The sequence below is a fragment of the Theropithecus gelada genome, chromosome 9 (genome assembly GCF_003255815.1).
Source record: "Theropithecus gelada isolate Dixy chromosome 9, Tgel_1.0, whole genome shotgun sequence".
NCBI lineage: Eukaryota > Metazoa > Chordata > Mammalia > Primates > Cercopithecidae > Theropithecus > Theropithecus gelada.
Genome location: NC_037677.1, coordinates 117500228 through 117522464, shown reverse-complemented (window position 1 = coordinate 117522464; position 22237 = coordinate 117500228). Strand labels below are relative to the sequence as shown.

The following is a 22237-nucleotide window of genomic DNA, read 5'->3' as shown; positions in this document are numbered from 1 at the left end:
TGGATTTTGGGGGGATCTTTTATGCCATTCAAAAGCAAACTCTCGCCGTGGGGGCTTGAGACCTAGTGAAAAGTTCCGGACCAGGAAGCTGCATAGTTACATGGATTTATGGGAAAAACTGGAGGGGCAGAGTGACTTCCTTAAAACATGGAAGAGAAGCAAGGAAGGGATTTCTTCATTGCTGAAGTTCATAAAAGTACTGTCAGGCAGAGGCAGGCGGAACACAGAGGAAAAACTATGATTAACAAACTTGAGAATCCCCAAATACCATATCCTTTGCTTGGAGGGGCACAACTTGTATTTGGCATGTTAAAGCCTCTGAGAAGTTCTGCAGTAAGAAAGTCATTTAATTATATTTACGTTGGAAGTTCCCAGACCTATTTGATCATGATGCTTTAAAAATGTTTAAATATTTAAACATTTTGCAGGGCATTATTAACATTACAGTTAGTATTTTGCAGGGCATTACAGCTCCAAGGAATACAGATTGGAATATATTGGCCAAAGGGATTCTGGGCTCCAGAAGTTAGAAAGCTAAAGCCAAAGAGATTCCCTGACTCTGAAACCTTCCCCAAGGCACCATCATGGGTCCAATGTCTTTGACAAGCTGGACGTTCCCCAGGCTATGAGTCTGGGACTTGCTGGTGTTCACAGTTCCCTCTGATGAGCAGCGGACAACAGAAAGAAATGCCACCAAGCCTGGGAGGCTGCTGAACATAGTGACAGAAGCCGAAGTACCGAACTTGTGGTGTAAATCCGGCTGCAAATGGGATTTCTAGGTCCAGAGGTGCAACTGAAGGATATCCTTTTCTTCGTAGAAAGTGGCTCCTTACCTGACCAGGACTCTGAGTAAAACAAAAACAAGCCAGAGGCCTCCTCCTAGCCACCCTCGGCCAGAGAGAAGGACAGGAGGGTCGAGTTAGAATTCTTACTCTTTTGGGCAAAGAGCAGGGGGATTATCTCTACAATTTGAAGAGGACCTGGGAGAATTCCGGGTCCTCAGTTTTGTTCATTGGAGGTGGTTAGCTTCTTCGAGCTGCCGTAACAAATGGCCACAGATGTGCTAGCTCAAAACAACAGAAATCTGTTCTCGCTGTTCTGGAGACCAGGTGTCTGAAATCAGGGTTGGCAGGACCATGCTCGCTCTGCAGGTTCTAGGGTGGGACCCTCCTTGCCTCTTCCTAGCCTCTGGAGGCGACTGGCAAACCTTGGGGTTTCTCGGCCTATGGCAGCACAAGTCCAATCTCTCTCTCACATTATCAAATGTCCTTCTTGCCTCTGCGTGAGTCTCTGTGTCCTCTCCTCTTCTTGTGAAGATAGCAGTCATTGCATTTCATCTCAACATCTTTAATTACATCTGCAGAGACCCTATTTTCATGTAAGGTCGCATTCTGAGGTTCCAGATGGAGGTGAATTTGGGAGGGATGCTATTCACTCCACTACAGGAGAGTCAGATGTGCCAGAGTCCTGGCTGTCAGCTCAGGTGGACGCTCATGTCTGTGGCTCAGGATGCAGGAGGATGGCTGTGGGAAGGTCCATAAGAGGCTGGGCCTGAGGCTCACCAAGCATCGTGATGACTTTATGAAAAGCCACTAGCCTCTCAGTTTTCAAACACAGCATTTCCATTCATACTCCCACTAATGTATATGAGTTAAGCTGCCGCAGCAGCTGATGGCTTAAAGCCACCGACTCTAATGAACATAAGGGTCCGTCTGGTGACCGAAGGTTAAAAGTGCCATTTGCTTCACAGGCCCAGGCCACAAAGGGAGGTTTTCCCAGGACTATATTCCATGTCATTGGTTCTCCGAGGCACAAGTGCCTCCCTGTGTCTTCAGATGGGAGCTGGATCTTCACGAACTTTCAGATGAGCTTTTGCCCTCCTTCTGGCAACTGGACAGTGAGCTCAGGCCACTCTGTGTTAGTCGGGACTTGATTCTCCACTTAACAGTCTAATGGCCTTAAGTGGTTTCATGTGGTCTAATTCATACCCAGCAAGACTCTCAGGCAGACTCACTAGGAGTGGTAAACAGGCAAGTTGGTCAGGGTAGGAAAGGAAAGCAGGGAGGAAGAGATGAGAGTAGGGGTGGGCCAGGAAACAAATGCAAGGAAATGGAGCAACCTCTCTGGAGCTTTCTTAAAGTTTCATCCCCCTGCAAGTGCAGGCAACATCCCGACTGTTTATGAAATCTTAACAGTCACAATGCTTCCGCCTGCAAGCAGTGTTACAGCTTTATTTAAACCTCATTGGAGATTTATTTAGTTTATTTATTGAATCTGATCCCACCGGGATTCCTGAGTAGATCAAACAGTGGAAGGTGGCCCTGAGCGTGGCAATCTCTGAGACCAGGGTTGGGATGACTAGTGGCCACTGTGACCCTGTCCTCATGAAGAATGACCCTAGTGCCATTGTCAGGAGCGAGCACTGTCTTTTGCTGGCCTTGTAATTAAAAACCGAGCCACCTCCAAGGTAGCAGGAAAAGCCTCCTGGTTCTGAAGCCCGGACGCTGTAGACTGATGTTTTGGTTTTCAGCCAACAGGTACAGTTTCATTTTCTATTCGTTCAAAAGAAAAATAAGGGCAGAAGCAGCAGTAATGGCTTTCTTTGGTAGTTTTTATATGAAAGGAGAGCAACCCAAACCAAAATGGTATAACTTGGTGCAGTTTTGCAAATAGGTTTACTTGGAATGGCCAAAGTCCACCATGCAAGAGAGTTTAAAAATGTTTTGAAAACTGCATTCTTTCCAACAGAGCATGGCTAAGAAGACAGTCCTTTAATTCTGGCCCCTGCTGGATTCTGGGCCTTCCTGTCTCATTTGTTGACTGAACTCAGCCTCCCCCTCCTGCAGGAAGAGAACACTTGGGATTCCAGCACCACTGCCGATCAGATCTTTCTAAATTCTCCCTCCTCTGGAAAGCTGTTTAGAGTGGAAGCAGCTCAGACCAGGATGTCAGGCAGGGCTGTATCTTGCATCTCAAATTTGTCAGTTAATTGCAGCACGACCAACTGTCCCAGTTTACCCAGGACTGTCCTAGTTGAAAGTCTGGTGTCCTAGGAAACTCCTCCTTTTGGGGCAATCCAGAATGGTTGGTCACCCCGGTTTTCTCAACCTCTCTGAGCCTAGTTAACACCTCTGTGAAGTGGGGTGATCGTGGCTACCCTGAAGCTGTGAGGGTCAGATGGTGCATGGTTTGGCAAGTGCGAATCAATGGAAGCTTCACTTCCTGAGAGTCTGAGGTTAGCGGGGGCTCCCAGCAGGACACCCACTCACGGGTGCTGTCCCATCCAGGTCACTTGGATGTTTTCCATCTGTGATGTACTTTGACCTGGCCCAATATCCTTTCCATCCCCCTGTTCCTCACCTACTCTCTAGCTGCTTCCAGTGGGGCCCCTGTGTACATCCCCAGGAGAGAGACAGGCAAGGCACTGCCAGGAAACTGGGTCTGTGGGCTGGGGGATGAAGCATCTCTGGGGACTAAGAGTGCCTCCAGATGTCCTCAGGGCTGTCTTCAGCAAGAGGCAACAGGTTCCTGGTCCCAGGGTCCTGGGGAATTCCACCTGGGACACTGCTCCTTTACCAGGTCCCAAGGCTTGAAAGCAGATGGTGAGTGAAAGGGACACCCTTTCATTATTGGCAGCCACATAGGTTCCTGCAGAAGAAGAGGGTGATGAGCTACACAAACATTCACGTCCAGAGTCTCTAGATGAGCCTCAGTGAATCAGAAAATGAGACCAGAACGCCATAATCTAAAGGGAAGATAGAGGACCTGAGCTTTCAGCACAAGAATTTACCACAGTGGATGGACAGAGTAGCGCCCAGTGTCCCGGTCTTTCCCTGGCCTTTTCCTCCTGGTGCCATGACTGTGCCTGTGGGACATGGCTGCCTGGTGTAAGTCCAAAGGGCTGTCCAGGCTAAGTGCACAGACCTGTATGTGCTTGGTGGAGAATCTAGAAAAGACTGCGCTGCTGAATGTCCCAAGTCATCACAATTTAGAAAAGAATAGCATCAAACCCTTGTATAGCACTATGCACCACATACTGATATGAGTGTTATCACTCAGCAACCCTATGGGATAAGTCCAGCGTGTGATCCCCCATTTTGCAGGTGAGTAAACTGAGGCACAGAGCAGTGTGGCACGTTGCCTACTTGTACATAGCTCATAAGTGGTGGAGCTGGGATTCTAACCCAGGAGGTCTAATTCAGAATCCAGAGTTTCAATACCTACACTAGACAACCAGTCTGATGTGGGAGATCTCTGGACTCATCTTACTGTTATCTAAAGCACATTCTGGTGATGGAAGTTAAGAGTAATACAAGGGACAGCCTGGGAGGTAGTGAGCAGCCCATCATTGGAGGTGTGTAAGCAGAGACAGGATGCCACTTGGAAGGGACCATGGCAAAGCTGAGTCCTCTTACCCTGGGAATCCTAAGAACCAAAAAAGAAGGAAGGTTGTGGTTGCGTGAATTATTCAGAAGCTTGTAAAGGCTCAGAAATCTCATGAGTGTGTTTCTGTTCTCAGAGTTGCTTTTGTTTTGGTTTGGTTTGATTTGGCTTACATGTTTTTGTTGTTTTCTTCCCCATGAAACTTCTAGGCTTGGAAAAAATTGTTTGATGGTCTCTCAGCTTCGTATATAGAAAATATTTCGTTTCTCTCTGGGAAAAGACATTAAATCCTTTTGCATCAGCCAAAGGCAGATCAGTTGAAAGGGAGCCTTGAGGCTGTGCTCTGGAAAGAAGCCATCTGTCTCCATGATTGAGGTGCCAGCCTCCTACAAGGCTTAGAGCCCTGGGTCATCCCTGGTACTGCAGTGCTGGGCCTTCCAGAAATCCTGGTGAGAGAGTGGCACCATTGCTCTGTTGCCTGCCTAGAAAGGCTGTCTAGGCCGGGCGTGGTGGCTCACGCCTGTAATCCCAGCACTTTGGGAGGCCGAGGCAGGCGAATCACGAGATCACGTGAAACACGGTGAAACACCATCTCTACTAAAAATACAAAAAATTAGCCGAGTAGGGTGGCGGGCGCCTGTAGTCCCAGCTGCTCGGGAGGCTGAGGCAGGAGAATGGCGTGAACCCGGGAGGCGGAGCTTGCAGTGACCGGAGATCATGCCACTGCACTCCAGCCTAGGCGACAGAGTGAGACTCCATCTCAAAAAAACCCAAAAAACCAAAAACAACAACAACAACAAAAAAACAAAGAAATGGTTTCTATGGCACACCCAGCAAGTTCCTGTGCTTCTCGAGCAACTGTGCCCACTCTGAATCCAGCAGGATTCCATGGGGCATTCACAGCATGGATGGAAGGGAGGAAGGGAGGGAGGGAGAGGGGGAGGGAGGAAGGGAGGGAAAGCAACGAGGGGAGAAGGAAATTCTTCAGCAAATGGGTTTAGCTAGTATTGGCTGAAACACATTTAAGCAGGTATCTTTATGGTAGGACTTCTCAGAGCCTTTGAAGTGCTAACGTGCACTGGGAAGCTCTGAGGGGAGACATTCAAATGCCTCGTTTTCCCAACTCATTTGGTCCCTATCCCGTTTGTTTTTTCTCAGGAATATCTTGTGGGACTGAGAAAATAATATGTTAACCTTAAACTGTCACCTCTGGATTCTGATCTTCCCTCTGCACAGACACTCACTCCCACAAACACGGAGCCCTTCTTGTGAGCCTACCAGGGGCTGAATAGGAATCTAGGGAGATCTCGGAAGGGACCTGTTTCTCCCGTTGGTTTACTGAGCTCCATTCGGCCAAGAGATAGGGCTTTTACAGCACAAATAGTGACAGGCAACTGCCAAGCTGTGTTCTAAGAGCTCTATGACTGCACGAGGGAAGCACTGTCATTAAGCCAATTTTGCAGATGGGGAAACTGAGGCATGGCAAATGGCAGAGCTGGGAATCACCTCTGGGGGTCTGGCTCCAGGGCCTAGCTCTTTACTGCCTGGGGAGCCACAGCTCAGGCACTCGCAGGGCTGCCGAGGGGACACGCGTGGGCAGAGTAAGAAGACCAGGTAGTGGGTGAAGGACTCAGTTCACCCCTCTATTCTATACCCCACCCCAAACACACATATGTTCTAGAAACAGAAATACCAGCTTTTCAAGACAGAGATTGCTGCTCGGTTTCATAGCCGTCTACAGATTTGAGAAAAGAAAACACAAAACAAGACACATAATTTTTCTTCCTTGAAAGTACTTTTTTCTGTATTCATCACTTCAATAAATGTTGTCAGACTAACTAAACACTGCAGTTATTAAATTTTCTGAGAATTGCACTTAAATCAAACACCGTGTGCATTTGCCAAAGGAAATGGAATCTGATGAGAAGAGGGGAGAGGAGTAGTCTTGTTATATGTGCCGGGGGAAGAAAAAAAACTTTTTTGAAATGTAATTAGCCTACACCTGTTGGTCACCTTTCTAGAACACTGCAGACAGTCAAGACACTTGTGATGGCAGAGTCAGGTGGGAAGACCTCTGGTGCCTGGGGGGTGAGGACTCAGGCTGGTGCTGGCTGGTTCACCTGGTTCTGCTGAGCCCTCCAGAGGCCCCGGCTCTTAGCAGCCAGGTGCAGACAGACCCTTCCTGGGCCGGACCCGTGTGACCCAATCAGTGACCCTTTTGGGGACCTAAATGTGTGGCTGCTCGCTTCATCATGTGGGTTTAGGCTGTTTCAGTCTTGATTTAACATTCAGTTCCCCTTTCTGGCTCTTCCCTCAAACCGAATCACATTAAGCATATGGTGGATTTCATAATTTCACTAAGGCTTTGTAAAGTCCCGAGGAGGGATACATGGCACAGTCTGTGGCATTCCTGAGAAAGGTCCCCATTACTTGTGCAGCTCTTTCCAAGGCAGCTCAGTGTCATCACAGCGACCGTGTTGATTGCTGACAGAGCAGGGCAAGCACCAAGCTCTGACAACACCCGGGAGGCTGTGGGCAGCCCCTCTCCAGTCTCCCACCCCAGCAGGCTGAGACGGTTCTAAAGGAGCCCGGCAATCTGGAAACGGTGCTGCAGAACCACTTCCTTGCTGTAGCTGCTGCTGGACCGCAGGGAGCTCCCAGGACTCCCCTCAGTTCCGATTTTTTCTTTCCCGTCCCTGAGTTTCCCTCTGCCTGCCATGGCTTTGCCACCTTCTTGAGTTCCTGGGGCTCTTCGGACCACACTGAGACTGATTCCTCTGCAGGGGGGATCCTGGCTGCAGCCCCTCGCTGAGCTCACACCGGGCCCTCAAGTGGCATGTGCCCTCCCGCCTGCTCACCTCTGCCCCACTGTCCACACTGCCTGCAGGGGTCTCCTCTCCTGCTGCCAGCCTCTGGCCAGCCCCCTGCCCGCAGGGCTGCTCCCTGGCCCCCTACATTTACCTGCATCTCCTCCCACCTCCCCAGAACTGCTGCCCTCCCCACTGAGTCTGCATCCAAGCCCCAACTCAGGTATTCCCAATGACCCCAGTTGGCTGATCTCCACTGTGACCCTGTGCCCTCCTACAGGGGCGGTGAGTCCCTGGAAGGAGGTGGTGGCTCAATGAGTACTTGGAGCTTGGTGGTTCCCATGGATGGGATGGGGCGAGGGGTCCGGGGGTGCAGGGATGGGGCGGGGAGTCCGGGGGTGCAGGGATGGGGCGGGGGTCCGGGGGTGCAGGGATGTGGTGGGGGTCCAGGGGTACAGGGATGGGGTGGGGGGTCCGGGGGTGCAGGGATGGGGCGGGGGCCCGGGGGTGCAGGGATGGGAGGGGTCCGGGGGTGCAGGGATGGGGCGGGGGTTCCAGGGGTGCAGGGATCAGAGGTGTGAGGCAGCAAAAGGACTGGAAAGACTTGAATTCTCAGGCAGGAGGAGACCTGCGGAGTGTGAGATTCGCAGGGGAGGAAGTGCCAGCTCACAGAGCCTGTTTCCAGAGCTGCCTCCAGGAGAGAAGGTGACCTACCTGGCTCCGGATCAAGTCCTTTCTGCTCAAAACAAGCTTTCTGCACTTGTAGGGTGAGAGATTTTAGAGATTTGGGGAATCAATCTTTGCTTCTTTCCTTGTTTCTCTCTCTCCTTCCCAGTCCCACCCACTCTAATCCCAGCTCCTGCTTATCTAAGCCCCTCAAGCAAGACTCTCTTCAGTGAATGAAAACTGACAATGTGAGTCTCAGCCTCCTTCCCAGGAGCAGCTAAGCTGACAGATCCTTGATCTTGACAAGCCCTCGCAGCTCCCTTCTCTGACTCTCAGCCACCCCTGGAGGGAGACCCTATATCACCATTTTACAAGTGAGGCTCAGGTGGTAACTTGTCCAAGGCCAGGCAGCCAGATTGCCGGGAAGCAGGTGTTCCCGGCCCCACAGCTTTCACCCTGTTCCACATCTCTGGTCCTTGTGTTTAGAACCATTCTTGAGTGGGTTTGCCAAAGGCAAAAAACAAAACCAAGGCTCGGCTGACAGTTACTGAGGCCCTCTGAAATGTGCATTGGCAATTCCAGAAACACAAGCTCGGATCAGATCCTTAGCATTCGAATGAACTTATGTCAGGTTTGCTGCAACATGATCTGCTGAAACAGCTTTCTAACTCCTCAACGAGATGAGGTATATTTTCCTTGGCCTATTCTAGGCGAAGATCAGCAACTTCAAACAAGGAGCTGTTCTTCAATTAAATTCCTGATTGATACACATTTTTGAAGAACACTGGGAAGTAAAAACCTGGAGGACTAAATTGTGTTGTTGGGCAGATAGTTCTTAAGAAAATGATCTGTGTCATGTCTCCCCAAATCAGCCTCGTTTCTTAGGATTCCCTCCCTTCCTTCCATAACATACCTGTGCAAACGTAATGGTTTGCCAATTTCTTCCTTGAATTGTCTCCATTGGATTATATTGCAGACTTGTACATTTCTCACTTCTGATTATTGTGCCACCTCCTGGCCCAGCTCTGTGGGATTATTTGAAGCCCCAGTCATTGGACCCTGTAGGATTCCCTGACCTGCGATGCGCTTCCCAAGTGGGATGTACGTGGGTCCCTGCACCCATGGATTCTCTTCTACGACAGTAGTGCATGCCACTTATTTGGGACACAAATATTTTTTTCATCTTGCAGCCTGCCTGAAGTACTTTGGCTTAAAAATGATGGTAGAATGCAAAAGATTGGAATAAAGTGAAGATCTCATAGCAGAACGTGTTCAGAAGTATCTGGAGTAAAATGGAGATTTGCTTACAAATATTTCAAAATGAAATGGCACTTGGAGTTAAACTTTTCAATCATCTGTTGATGCCTTTTACCTCAGATTTATCAACAATAAGACTAAGGTTAGCCTGGCCGATAAATCTTGGAGTCTCCTGCGCCCATTCCCATGGCAACTTGGGCCTATGAAGAAGCCAGATGGGATGGAGCTTATAATAACAACCTTCTAAGGAGGTAGGTTCTAATGCACCTAACTGTAGAAAAATTACAAAGGACGTCATACCAGTCTGTAAACGATACAGCAGTTGGACAGCTGAGATTTCATCACCAGGAAGCATTTTGACCCTCGAGAAGGAGTTATTGAACTATTTTTCTGTAAAGACGCAGATAGTAAATATTTTAGGCTTTTCAGGCCACTTGATTCCCTTCTAACTTTTCAGCGCTATCATTGAAAACAGCCAGACGATGAACAGGTGGGCACAGTTTTGTTGCAGTAACACCGTATTTCTAGAAACAGGCAGGGATTCAGGCTGTCGGATGTGGTTTGCTGACCCTAAACCTACAACATCACTGACCAGGAACAGGAACAGCAGAGGCCCCATCGTGTGCAGCTTTTCTCTCTCTGCTTCCACGTCAGCTGCCTTGCTTCAAGTGATGGCTCACACCTGTAATCCCAGCACTTTGGGAGGCCAAGGTGGGCAGATCTTGAGGTCAGGAGATCGAGACCATCCTGGCCAACATGGTGAAACCCCGTCTCTACTGAAAATAGAAAAAAATTAGCTGAGCATGGTGGCACGCACCTGTAGTCCCAGCTACTAGGGAGGCTGAGGCAGGAGAATCGCTTGAACTCGGGAGGCAGAGGTTGCAGTGAGTCAAATAGCACCACTGCACTCCAGCCTGGCGACAGAGCAAGACTCCATCTCAAAACAAAAACAAAAACAAAACAAAACAAAGCCAAAAAATACCCTAACTGCAAAGAGAAAATTGACCCCTCTGGTTATATTTTGTTTTGGTTTTGGTTTTTGAGATGGAGTCTCGCTCTGTGCCAGGCTGGACTGCAGTGGTGCAATCTCAGCTCACTGCAACCTCTGCCTCCCGGGTTCAAGTGATTCTCCTGCCTCAGCCTTCCGGTAGCTGAGACTACAGGCACCCGCCACCATGCCCAGCTAATTTTTTTCTATTTTCAGCAGAGACAGGGTTTCACCATGTTGGCCAGGATGGTCTCGATCTCTTGACCTTGTGATCTGCCTGCCTTGGCCTCCCAAAGTCTGGTTACATTTTTAAGGCAGTGACTACTGAGGATTGTCTTTTTATCTGTTCTTAAATTCTCAATGATTTGTTCAAATCCCATCTTTCTGAAGCAGCCCATCAGAGCCTCTTTTTTTTTTTTCCTTGAGATGGAGTTTTGCTCTTGTTGCCTAGGCTGGAGTGCAGTGGTGCGATCTCAGCTCACTGCAATCTCCTTTTCCCAGGTTCAAATGGTTCTCCTGCCTCAGTCTCCCAAGTAGCTGGGAATACAGGTGCCCGCCACCACACTGGGATAATTTGAGCATCTTTCTTTCTTTTTTTCCTTTTTTTTTTTTTCTTTTTAAAGAGACGGAGTCTCGCTGTCGCCCAGGCTGGAGTGCAGTGGTGCCATCTCAGTTCATCTCAAACTCCACCTCCCGATTTCAAGCAGTTCTCCTGCCTCAGCCTCCCGAGTACCTGGGACTACAGGTGCACATCACCACACCCAGCTACTTATGTTTTGTATTTTAGTAGAGATGGGGTTTCACCATGTTGCCCAGGCTGGTCTCGAACTCCTGAGCTCCAGCAATCTGCCCACCTCGGCCTCCCAAACTGCTAAGATTACAGGCGTGAGCCACAGCGCCAGGCAATTTGAGCATCTTTAATTGTCCTTGGCTTTGCTCACTTTACATATGGAAGATGGGAAAGCTAAAAATCATGTCAGGTCACCTCAGAATGTCCTTCTTTCTCTTATACTTAGGACATATTTTATCTTAAGTCATACTTCTCAATGTTCTTGAAAAAATAAGGTGGGAGTGGTGTTTATTTGGCATTTTTAGGCATCAGGCCAAACACCAAAGAGAAAGGCCTGAAATTGCCTGCAGGGACTCCTGTGAGAGCCTCGCCATCTCTCAGCAGGAGAAAAGCAGAGCTTTCCTGGGTTATTCTGAATGCGTGCTGTGTGCTGACCAAACAGACATGGAAGGAAAGAAAACATACAGGACGCTTGCAGGAAAGGCAACACAAGGCAAGGCGGTGGCCGTCTGCCCTTCCGATTTCCTCTTAGACCTGACATCTCACTGGATTCCAGCAGTTTTCAGAAGTGCCTTCCAAAAGCCAGCTCCTCCTTCCTTCTTTTAAAGCGGCAGCAACATGTTATCGATTAAAACTGCCGTTACGTTTTAATTAAAAGGGTTCTTTCATTCACAAATCATTTTGAGTCAGTCAAAATAATCTCACGCAGGCTCCCAGAGAAACATCCCCACTGCCTAGAACATTCTCCCTTGTGTGCCTTCCCTGCGTGGCCCTCCTTTATTTCCGTAGCACTGTTACAAGTTTGTGCCTGAATGCTTTACTTTAGTCACATCCTGTTGCTGAGAATGGAATATCCTGGGTGGTCACAGAGCTCAGGATTCACTGAAACCTAACACCATCCTGAGGCAAGAGGAAGCCTCCAGTAATCAAACAGATGAGAGAGAAACTGTTTTCTTATTTAATGATGTCTACATGTTGAGACTCTCTGATCAGGTACCTGTGTGAGGGACATGAGGCTTGTATGAATCTGCTCTGTTAACTATTTTGAAAGAATAAAATGTCCTGCTACTACGTCCAAAGCAATGATTAGACCTAGAGCAAGACTGTGGTGGGGCAGCCAGCTACATTAGGCAGAGGATTTCATTAGCAACAGAGCAGGAAAAAGGTGACGGTGTGCAGTAGGAAATGGCTCTAAGACCAGCCAAGGGGAAGCACCTGCCATCCACCACCTGGCCTTCCTCCTGAAGCCCCACCTCCAGGGTGGCTCCTCCACCCCCACCCAGGCTTTGTGGCAAAGGGAAGGGCCCAGGCCTTGCCCAGCAGCTTCTGTAGGGGCTGGCACTGGGGCTGGGGGCTGCTGCCCTGGAGTCATTCTGTCTTATTCCCAATTTCAGCTGCTTGTTTCAGTTCGTGAAGACACCTCATTAGTGCGTTGACAACACATATTCTTAACGATCTTTCAGGAAAAGATATTCAGAAAGGCTAAATACAAAAAACGATTAACACTTGTTCAGCTCTTGATTTCTAATGCTTGATGGAGGCGAGTATGACAGTTTTCAGCAACGTGGCCATGAATATCACCAGAGAACACCTGTTCTGTTTGGAAGGCGGTTTTCAGTTGTGTCTCGACACAGGTTTGGTCTCTGTGTCTCCGTGGGAGTCCTAACTGCTAACTAGCCAGCTAGACTGACACAAACCCAGGCTCTGGGCCTTGTCTGCTCACTGTGTTCACACCCAGCTGCCATGCCCGGCCCTGCTTTGCTCTCACAATCAGGCAATGCCTTAGTACCTATTTGCTGGCCTTAAATCCAAAGCATTTTCGTTTTTCAGAATGCACGACTCTGGTATAAAGCTTTTTCTTTCTCTCTGACTCCTAAGTTTGGTAATTCATATAATGAAGCCTTATCATCCAGTGTGATGGTATTTGAGGGTTCAGCCTTTGGAAGTAATTAGGCTGAGGTTGACCCCATGATGGGATTAGGGCTCATTTAAGGGGAAGACAGAGCACCGCTTGCTTCACGTGCATACACAGAGGAAAGGCCACATGAGTATGCAGCAAGAAGGCAGCGCTCTACAAGCCAGGAAGTTCCTCACCAGGAACACATCTGCTGGCACCTTGGTCTCAGACTTCCAGCCTCTAGAACTCTGAGAGATAAAGGTCTGTTGTTTAAGCCACTCAGTCTATGTATTTGGTCATAGCAGCCAAAGCTAAGACAATGGTTGAATAAATAAATCTGGACAAATAATAAACAATGTAAAGAAAGCTGTATTTGCCTGTGGCCTTTAGAGTCTACTGCAGTGTGCCTAGGCAAAGAAACGGCAGGAAACATGAGCCACGTACAGGACCAATAATGGATCCTGGATTTCTTCTAGAACTGAGAGGTGAAGCCAGTTGGACTTCCTGGGTCAAGTGGGGACTTGGAGAACTTTTCTGTCTAGCTAGAGGATTGTAAACGCACCAATCAGCATTCTGTGTCTAGCTAAAGGATTGTAAATGCACCAATCGGCACTGTAAAAACGCACCAATCAGTACTCTGTGTCTAGCTAAAGGATTGTAAATGCAGCAATTAGCACTCTGTAAAAATGCACCAATCAGCGCTGTGTCTAGCTAAAGGATTGCAAATGCACCAATCAGCACTCTGTATCTAGCTAAAGGATTGTAAACACACTAATCAGCACTCTGTAAAATGGACCAATCAGCAGGATGTTGGCAGGGACAAATAAGGGAATAAAAGCTGGCCATCCCAGCCAGTAGTGGCAACCCGCTTGGGTCCCCTTCCATGCTGTGGAAGCTTTGTTCTTTCGCTCTTCACAATAAATCTTGCTGCTGCTCACTCTTTGGGTCTGTGCTACCTTTAACAGCTGTAACACTGCGAAGGTCTGCTGCTTCATTCTTGAAGTCAGTGAGACCAAGAACCCACTGGAAGTAACCAACTCCGGACACAGAACCGCTTGCCAAAGCACTGAGCTGGGACAAGTATTCCTGGGACAGGCCTTCCTTTCCATGGAGCTCAGTTCCTTGGCAGAGGGTGTCAGACTGGTTGGTCTAAGGGTAGAAAGAGGCTATGCTTCTCTTTAAAAACTGTACCTCTTGGTGGGTATGATGTGTCACCCAACAGGCTCAGGAGGGAAAAGACAGAAATGCTCACGCCTTCATCTCCAAGTGCACTAAGCCACGTTCCCACCCGGGAACTCAGAGGTAGACTTGCCTGGGGTGTGGGTGTCCTTCCTGCCCTGTGCCGTACTCATAGGATTCCCACATACAGGTTTCTCTGGATACAGCAGGAGCAGCCAGGCTTTCGAGGCTGGGTGACCAGATGACGCCTGAGGAGCCAGCTCATCACCTGGCCTCATGCACAGCAATGCAGAGAACACAAAGGCCTGGAGGGAAGTTTTTATTTATTTATCATGTTTGTAAGTTACAGACATTTACGTTTTCAGCAATAATTTATAACAGTTACATCTCATACTTCAACTATCAGAACAGAGAGAACATTAAAGTACAAATACTTCAAAAATGAGGTTACTGTGATGTATCATAAAAGGAGTTAAAATTCAAAATATCAAAGACCTCACCTACCGAACTAAACATAAATCTTAAAACCTCCTATAGCCTCTGAGCCTGAAGTTACAAAACTTAGTGACTGCTTAAACCAAGGAATTAACAGTTCTGTGTTTTCAAGGTAAGAGAACAAAAATGCTTTGGTAAGCTATCTTTAATACTAGTTTAAATGTTTCTGTCCTGTTTGTATCTTGAAAGACTGTATATAAGTACAGGTGCAGCATATATTTGAGAAAACATCTCACAAATTTAATTTACTATAGGTTTCTCAATCATGTTTACATTTAATCAATGAGAAAAGTGATTCAGTCTCTTAAATTTTAAGTTAAAAAAATTAAAAAGTATTTCCAGGGACTCTTAAAGCTCTCTCCAAAAGTATAAAATATTATATACTTTCAAAATCTTAAGCATTCACATTCTTTCTGAGATCAACACAGGATACAAACTTACTCCCAACATAGACGCTCATGAGCTTTTGGGCACACATAGCCTTAGAACAGTGGTCAAACAGCTCACAGGACCCTGTACTCCTCTTCATCCTGGACTGTGGCGGTGACCACAGTCAGACCAGCCCCCTCCCATCTGCCTTCCAGGTCAGATTCCCTGGAATTTATTAAGCTGTCACTCTTCGATGCGTTCTTCCTTGGAGGACTCAAGCTCATTTAGTAAGTCTTTGCCAGCTGCTCCAGCTTTTGAAGCAAAGAGAACTGCTCCCTGCTTAAAACCGAGGTTCTTCAAGCTCCTGGCATAATCTGCATATACAGCAGTGATAAGTTTCTGTAAACCATAGCTAAGGAAAAGAAGAGTAAAAAGGGCTGTGATGAGGCTCCGCACAGGCTCCTAGAAACAGGAAAGGTGAGTTGCGTCTGCTCTGCTGGCTGCTCAGAAGGGACCTGGTGTCCACAGCAGGCAGCACAGGATGAACACAGGAACCTTTTTGTAGGCGGAGGGTGATTCCCGGCTATAGGAGGCCATATCTCAGTCTGTACCATCACTACCTTTCGCATCAGCTGAGGCCAAAGCTTCTCCTTCCAGAGGACTCAACCAACATCCTCCCAGATTCTCCCACAACCTACACTCAACTAAAGATTGGAAGATGAATGATGAGAGAAGAGAAACTCAACCTGCATATCCTCATTCCATTTGAAAGTCTGAGAGGCTGGCAGTTTGGGGGCAGATATTTATTTCTCAACATTCCCTCTATCTGGATGTTGGGTTTTTAGAAAGCCCTGCCTATTGTTTTTAAAAACTTTTTTTTTTTTTTTTTTTTAAAACAGCCTATTGGGTACTCTGTGCTGATGCTTTGATCCTCAAAATGGATACACTGAACCAGTCACCTTCCCAATGACTAGGTACATGATCTTGAGTAGGCTCAGGCTTTGGTTTAATTTTAAAAAAACTTTAAGTGTAGGGCTGGGTGGCTCATGCCTGTAATCTCAGCACTTTGGGAGGCCAAGGTGAGAGGATCACTTGAGTTGGAGTTTAAGGCCAGCCTGGGCAGCATAGACCTGCATCACTACCAAACAAAACAAAATAAAACAAAACAACAACAAAAAACCCAGGCACAGTGGTATGCACCTATGGTCCCAGCTACTGGGGAGGCTGAGGTGGGAGGATTGCTTGAGCCCAGGAAGTCAAGGCTGCAGTGAGCCATGATTGTGCCACTCACTCCAGTCTGGGCAGAAGAGTGAGACCTTGCCTCAAAAACAGGAAAAAAAAAACTTAGTTTAGTCTTAGTTTAATTTTCTGTAAGAAAAAAAAAAAAAAATATATATATATATATATATATATATATACACACACACACACATGTGTATATATATACACACACACACAGAAAGAGAAAGAGGGAGAAAGAGAGAGAGAACCAAGTAGCTGCCATGTAGAAATGAGAGCAAATTTAAGAATTCGAAGCAAAGTGTAGTGAGCAGCAGCAGGGCCACACAAGCACTGGCCCAAGTTCATTCTTTTCTGGTCCTGGGAGTTGCATTCTCAAGTTCACTCTTTTCAAAGACACCGATGTTGCTCAAGTGACATTTAGAAGAAATAAAATGTTGCGGCTGATGGGTGGATCATGGTGGCTGGCCTGAGCAACACCCCTCTTTAAGTGCTGTATTTTGTACCATAGCATATTGTCATTAGAGGTGATCGTGGGAGTCTTTTTTAGTTATTCCAGTTTATTTTTTCTAGATAAATATATAAGATGTATTCCATGGAATGCCTGGTCTGGAAAAAGTACTATCTGAAAGTATCAAGTCCTTCTCCCTGTTCCCCAAATCATTCCTTCATCTTCTTTTAAAGTTCAAACAAGACTTGGGGGCCCTGTCCTCTATAGTCCTTCCTGCCTCCCTCCATTCTAGTCAAAGCTGACACCCACGGTGCAGCCACCTTCTTTTCTGATTCTTTGTCCTCTAATTTCTCCCTCTTTCCTGGCTTTGGTGAATCAGAAAATCAGAACATGGATCTTTCACAACATAATATAGTTCCTGTCCAGGCAGCACAACTAAGGGAAATTCCAAAACCCATGCATGTCACTTTCTTCCTCGTCACTATAAAAACCTTGCAAAGGATATCTGTGTCCTCAGTGACTTCAAATGCTCCATACTTGAGGCAAGCTTCCACAAATAAGGCCGCTCTATCAAAGTATCGCATGCTGCTCAACAGAACAAAACAAGAGTTATGCTTTGTGATTTATGTCACTGGTGGGCAGCACCACTGAAGGGTATATTTCTGTATAAAGACATTTACACATTTTCCCTGGAAACCTTCGTACTACATTAAGATACAAGCACTTTTCTAAGCCCTGGTTTATTAAAAAAAGGAGGGAAGAATACTCACATCTCCAAACCCAAGCTTTTTAAAATTAATACTTTAAAAAATTGTGAAATAGTTTAAATATACAAAAATCTACAGAGATGACAAGTGCCCATGTACCCAGTATCCAGAGTTGACAAGTAATCTTTTGTCATATTTCCTTAATCTACCTCCCTTAGTTTTGAATAAATGAAATGCTCCACAATTAGTGATGGTTGTTCCTCTTCCAGATTTTCAGACAGGATGTCTCCACCTCACCATGCCTTCTGTCACCTCTCCCCCTGCTCTCTGGGCCTCCTCTCAGTTGCTCTAGTCAAAGCTGAATGGACCCCAATTCTCTGAAGACTTTTAAATTCCTTTTTACTAGGTGCCTGTTAGGTTTGATCAGCATATTAGTAGGAAACTATCATAGCTCCCAGACCAAATGAAGACGTAATGAACATGGACAGTTCCACTCTCCTTTGGGTTTTTTGACAAACCTGAAATGCATACGTCTCCTTTCACTTCACATTGAGTACCACCACCTGCTAGAACCGCGAGAGAACATGAAGTGACTGCTCACGGGCAGTCCTGAGCAGCCCATGTGAACTCTCGGTTTACCTGTGAAGCGTCTCTGCCACGCTGAAAAAGCAGCCCAGAGAGAGGAGGACCAGGAGAGCCTTTGATTTCTGATTGACTTGTGGAGAACAAAGGTGGTCAACCCACCGCTTTAAAACATCAGCACACTCCTCAGGATTCAAACGGACCTGAGAAAGACGCCCGTGTTAACAACAAAAACATCCTGCGCTCTATAAAGAAAAAATAATAATTCCATTAAAGTGAGATCTGTTCCTATGAAACACAGGCTAGGCTCTGCTTGACTAGAACACTGCCCTGAAATGAAGCTGCTGCATACCCTGAATGATGCTAAGTCTGTGCCTACAGGACCCAATACCTCTGGACTGTAGTTCAGGCTCAGACTCTAGGAGGAAGAGGAGGCAGCTGCTTTTACTTAATTGCTACCAATGCAAGATCCATTTTTAAATAAGTAATGCTATTTACACTCATAAAGAATAGGAAAAGGATGAAGGTTGCAAGGAAATATTTGCAAAGCAGCTTTGCAGCCCAAAAAATGTTTCTAAGTCATAAGTCCAAAGTTCAGGACTGAACTTTCTATCCCAAATGTTGAGGGCACCTACTGAAACTTGGAACCACCTACTTTCGCCAGCCATGCAGCCCGATTCCACTCGCCGTATGTCTGCAGGTAGCGACAGGCATCTGCAGCCTTGTCTATCAGACAGAGCAACTGAACGCCCTCTGAAAGACAAAAGCACATCCCCTCAAGTGACACTGCAGCTCTTTCTTTGAGAAGTCATTAAAAAGTTAAATCCCCATTTGACCTTATTTAGTCTTGCCCATTTTATACCTACTGAAGACAGGCTTGATTTAAATTTTGAAACATAATATTAAGGGTTTTACTGTTATTTCTCAAGTAACCAGGGTAGGAAGCACAATACAGTCTGGAGAATAAGTAGGGAAAGCATAGTTCTCTCACAGGTTTTATTGTTCTGGTTTGCCTAGGATTGTTGGATTTATGCCTATTATCTCAGCAATTATTAATAGTGCCCCCTTTCACTCTGAAAAGTGTAAACAATTAACTCTGGTTTAGACAATTATAGTCATCTGATTTATAGGTAGCAATCATTCTTTTTCTTCAGCATATGTAAAAAAGAAAGAAATGTCCCTACTAATCAAATACTTTGCTGGGAACAAGGTCTCATTTTTCAGAGAGATGACAAATATATCAAGTGTGCCTTACCTGCCAGTTTGCCATTGGCAATCATATTCGTCGCCACCAACTTAATGGTGCTCTGAGAGGGGCCTGATGAGGTGACAGTAGTGACTAAACAGGCTTTCAGTGAATCACAGTAATAATGCTGGTTATCTGCACTTGTTTCCAACAGCAACTGCACAGCTCTGTCTGTCTAGTAAGAGAAACAGTTTTTCTAATTACGAGAACATTTTCCTCCAACATAACTTTTTAAAATTCATAATGTGGAAAACTAAAGGAAAACATTCATTTTCAAAAACTGCAATTGAATATTTTGTTTACAAATACAAAAATTAAACAGAGGTGCTACACTACTATTTTGAGACAAACATAAAGCCAGAGTCTGGTATATCTAGGTGCTCAAGTAATTGCCTATTTTAGCTTTGCACCAGTCAATTCAGACACAAAAACAAAACAAATAGCTGGGCTCCACTGGACATTATGGAAGTCTAAATTACAAGCTGGTTAACCATATATTTTTACTTTCTTATGAGGTTTATTGGTATTATTTTGAAAGAAAGCCTGAACTGTCTATAGGCAAGGAGGTACATTCAAGGGGAAAATACTATGAGATATATACATACAGATATATTGCTCTGAAATACTAATTAACTAGCAATTTAATGAAGCATGTAAAGAGTTACAAAAACTCACATACTTGACCCAAGAGTAGGAGCTGGTCTGTACATTTCCTTGTATGATCATAAGTTGACCGTTTCACTTCCTGTAGATTAACCCTTTCTAGCTGAAATTTCTAGAATTGGGAAAAAAAAGAAAAATTAAGCCTAGATTGTAAGAGTCTGGAATTATTTAAATTTTACTGTACTTAATAAGATCATTTTAATAAACTACTTTGACTTTTCAGGTTAATAATCAACTTTACAGCGTTCCAAACATTTAATAAGAATTTGAAAAGGAAAAATGTTGATAGATATTATCACTTGAATGCATACCTGCCTGCCTACAGAAACTGATGCTTAAATGGAGCTGGATAAAAAATCTATGTGCACTGAAGTATTCTGCAGGAAGTTAAAGAAATTATGATGCGAACAGCAAATGCACACCAGCACCTGACACAGAGAACTCATTTTAGAAGCGGGAAGCAGACCCAGAATCACCCTGTGATTCGTCTCCCACTGTGAGGCTTCATGGATGTTTGTAGCATGGATGTTTGTATACATGGATGTATAGTATAGCAAACAAATACTATAAAGTATTTGTTATTTATAGAAAATTAATGACAATTAAAATGAAGCTAACTTAAAAATGTAAGACAAATTAAACAATTAAGACTGTTTAATAATAAAATTTTAATGCTTAGTAAAAAACTCAGTAATTGCCTATGAGCTTTTCAAATCCTGAATCAGGCTCTTTTTAATGCAAATGTACCAAGGGCTTCCTTCCTCTCCTTCCTTTTCTTCCTTTCCTTCCTTCTCTCCCTCCCTCCCTCCCCTCCCCTCCTTTCTTTTTTTTTTCTTCTTTTTTTTTTTTTTGAGACAGAGTCTTGCTCTGTTGCCCAGGCTGGAATGCAGTGGCACGATCTCAGCTCACTGCAACCTCCACCTCCTGGGTTCAAGTGATTCTCCTGCTTCAGCCTCCTGAGTAGCTGGGACTACAGGCACGTGCCACCACACCCAGCTAATTTTCAAGGGCTTATTTCTATTACTGAACAGTAACTTATTTGAAAGTTTCCCAAGTTTAAGACATTGACAAAGATATAAGTAATCAAGATGACAGCTCTAAAGGTTTTGCTATGTGAAGTAGACTACCTGAAAGTAGGCATTTTCGCAGAGCACATCATAGCATATATCCAGTGGGTTGCTTAGTTTGTCTTGAGGAGCAGCTTCTTTAGGAGCTGTTGTTCTGGCTGACTTTTCCTGGGATAAGCTGTGCAGGTAGTGGGCAGCGACAGTCCAGAAGTGCAGCTCCGATTCGTCACCATAGAGCCTGGCAAGAATGAAGCAATGTTTCAACTGCACTTACAGCACACCTGGCCTGGATGGCTTGCTAGAGTAGACTGAAGGACTGGAAGGGAGTGTTGTCACATGTCCACTGGGATACTGGCATGGGGCCTGGCAGGGTGAAAGGGGGAGGCAGCAAGTTCTCCAGCCCTGCTACTGGGCCTCCAACAATACAGGGACCTGACTTCACAGGACCCCTTCAGACCCCAACATCTTTCCGTTCTATGTTAAGAACAATTATTTACCTGGTTTGCCATTAGCACACCTTTCAATGTGGGCCACTGATTCACATTAGGAAGAAGTTCCTCTGGGATAACTGGCTAGATAAGGTACGAAAGTAATGTGCTATTTATTCTGTAGGGAGAGGAGTCTTTTTTTTACAAGTGACAAACTCTACTGTAAGTCAGGATATACAGGTTGTTGCTTCTAAATATAATTTATTGTTATATTTAAATATATGCAGTTTGTATCTGATATTTTAAAACACATATTTTAAAAAGCTGTAGGAGGGAGTGCTTTCCAGAGAGAAGGCCTAGATCTCACATTTTAAACGCAATTTGATTTTTTCCCGATTTGTTATTACTACTATTGAAATTATTTGAAGTTAAATCTAAAGGATGAACTGATACATTTTTCTAAAATCTAAGTGTTTGTAACTAAAAACCCTTAAAAAAAACGAGTTGACTTGAAATCCTTATACAGAATACATCAAACAATATTACCTTGAAACAAGCAGGCACCTCTGCAAGAGAGTGAATTCTGGATCAAGCAACAGTTTCTTTATCTCACTGCGGAAGGAATCCGGACAAAAGTAAGACAAAAGTTTTCAATCAAACAATAAAGCATGGGGGTTGACCAATATACTCTTGAAATGAAAAATTCCAGTCAAATAACATGTGTAGAATTTACACAAGACAAGGTACTTTACTATGACACTGAAATCATAAAAGTTGAAGGCGGCTGAGAGTGTTCTCAAGGCTTGGAGAAGTAGCAGCTTTTGGCCACCACAGGGAGCTGCAGCGCTCATTTCTGGTTTATAGGCTTACAACAGTTTTCGAAAGTATCAGCTGCCTAACTACTGGAACAAGAATACCATTGTTGACAAAGTCATTTTGCTAATCATCAAGAACAGTAAATACTTTAAAGAAGATGACATTCGTAATTTATTCTAAAACTATTCCAAATATAAAGTATCTAAG

At 45.5% G+C, this 22237-nt stretch overlaps 1 protein-coding gene across 1 annotated transcript in view; it reads right to left on the bottom strand.

The window, feature by feature from the left end:
• Positions 1 to 14271: 14271 nt before the first annotated feature.
• Positions 14272 to 22237, bottom strand: part of WDR11 (WD repeat domain 11) — a 56435-nt gene continuing 48469 nt past the window's right edge. The window contains exons 22-29 of the mRNA XM_025396593.1: positions 21761 to 21826; positions 20847 to 21024; positions 19736 to 19831; positions 19066 to 19231; positions 18466 to 18563; positions 17868 to 18013; positions 17027 to 17106; positions 14272 to 15232 (exon numbers count right to left, since the gene is read on the bottom strand). Coding sequence (XP_025252378.1) covers positions 15075 to 15232; positions 17027 to 17106; positions 17868 to 18013; positions 18466 to 18563; positions 19066 to 19231; positions 19736 to 19831; positions 20847 to 21024; positions 21761 to 21826 — 988 coding nt within the window. The 3' untranslated portion in view covers positions 14272 to 15074. The remainder of the gene's footprint in view (positions 15233 to 17026; positions 17107 to 17867; positions 18014 to 18465; positions 18564 to 19065; positions 19232 to 19735; positions 19832 to 20846; positions 21025 to 21760; positions 21827 to 22237) is intronic.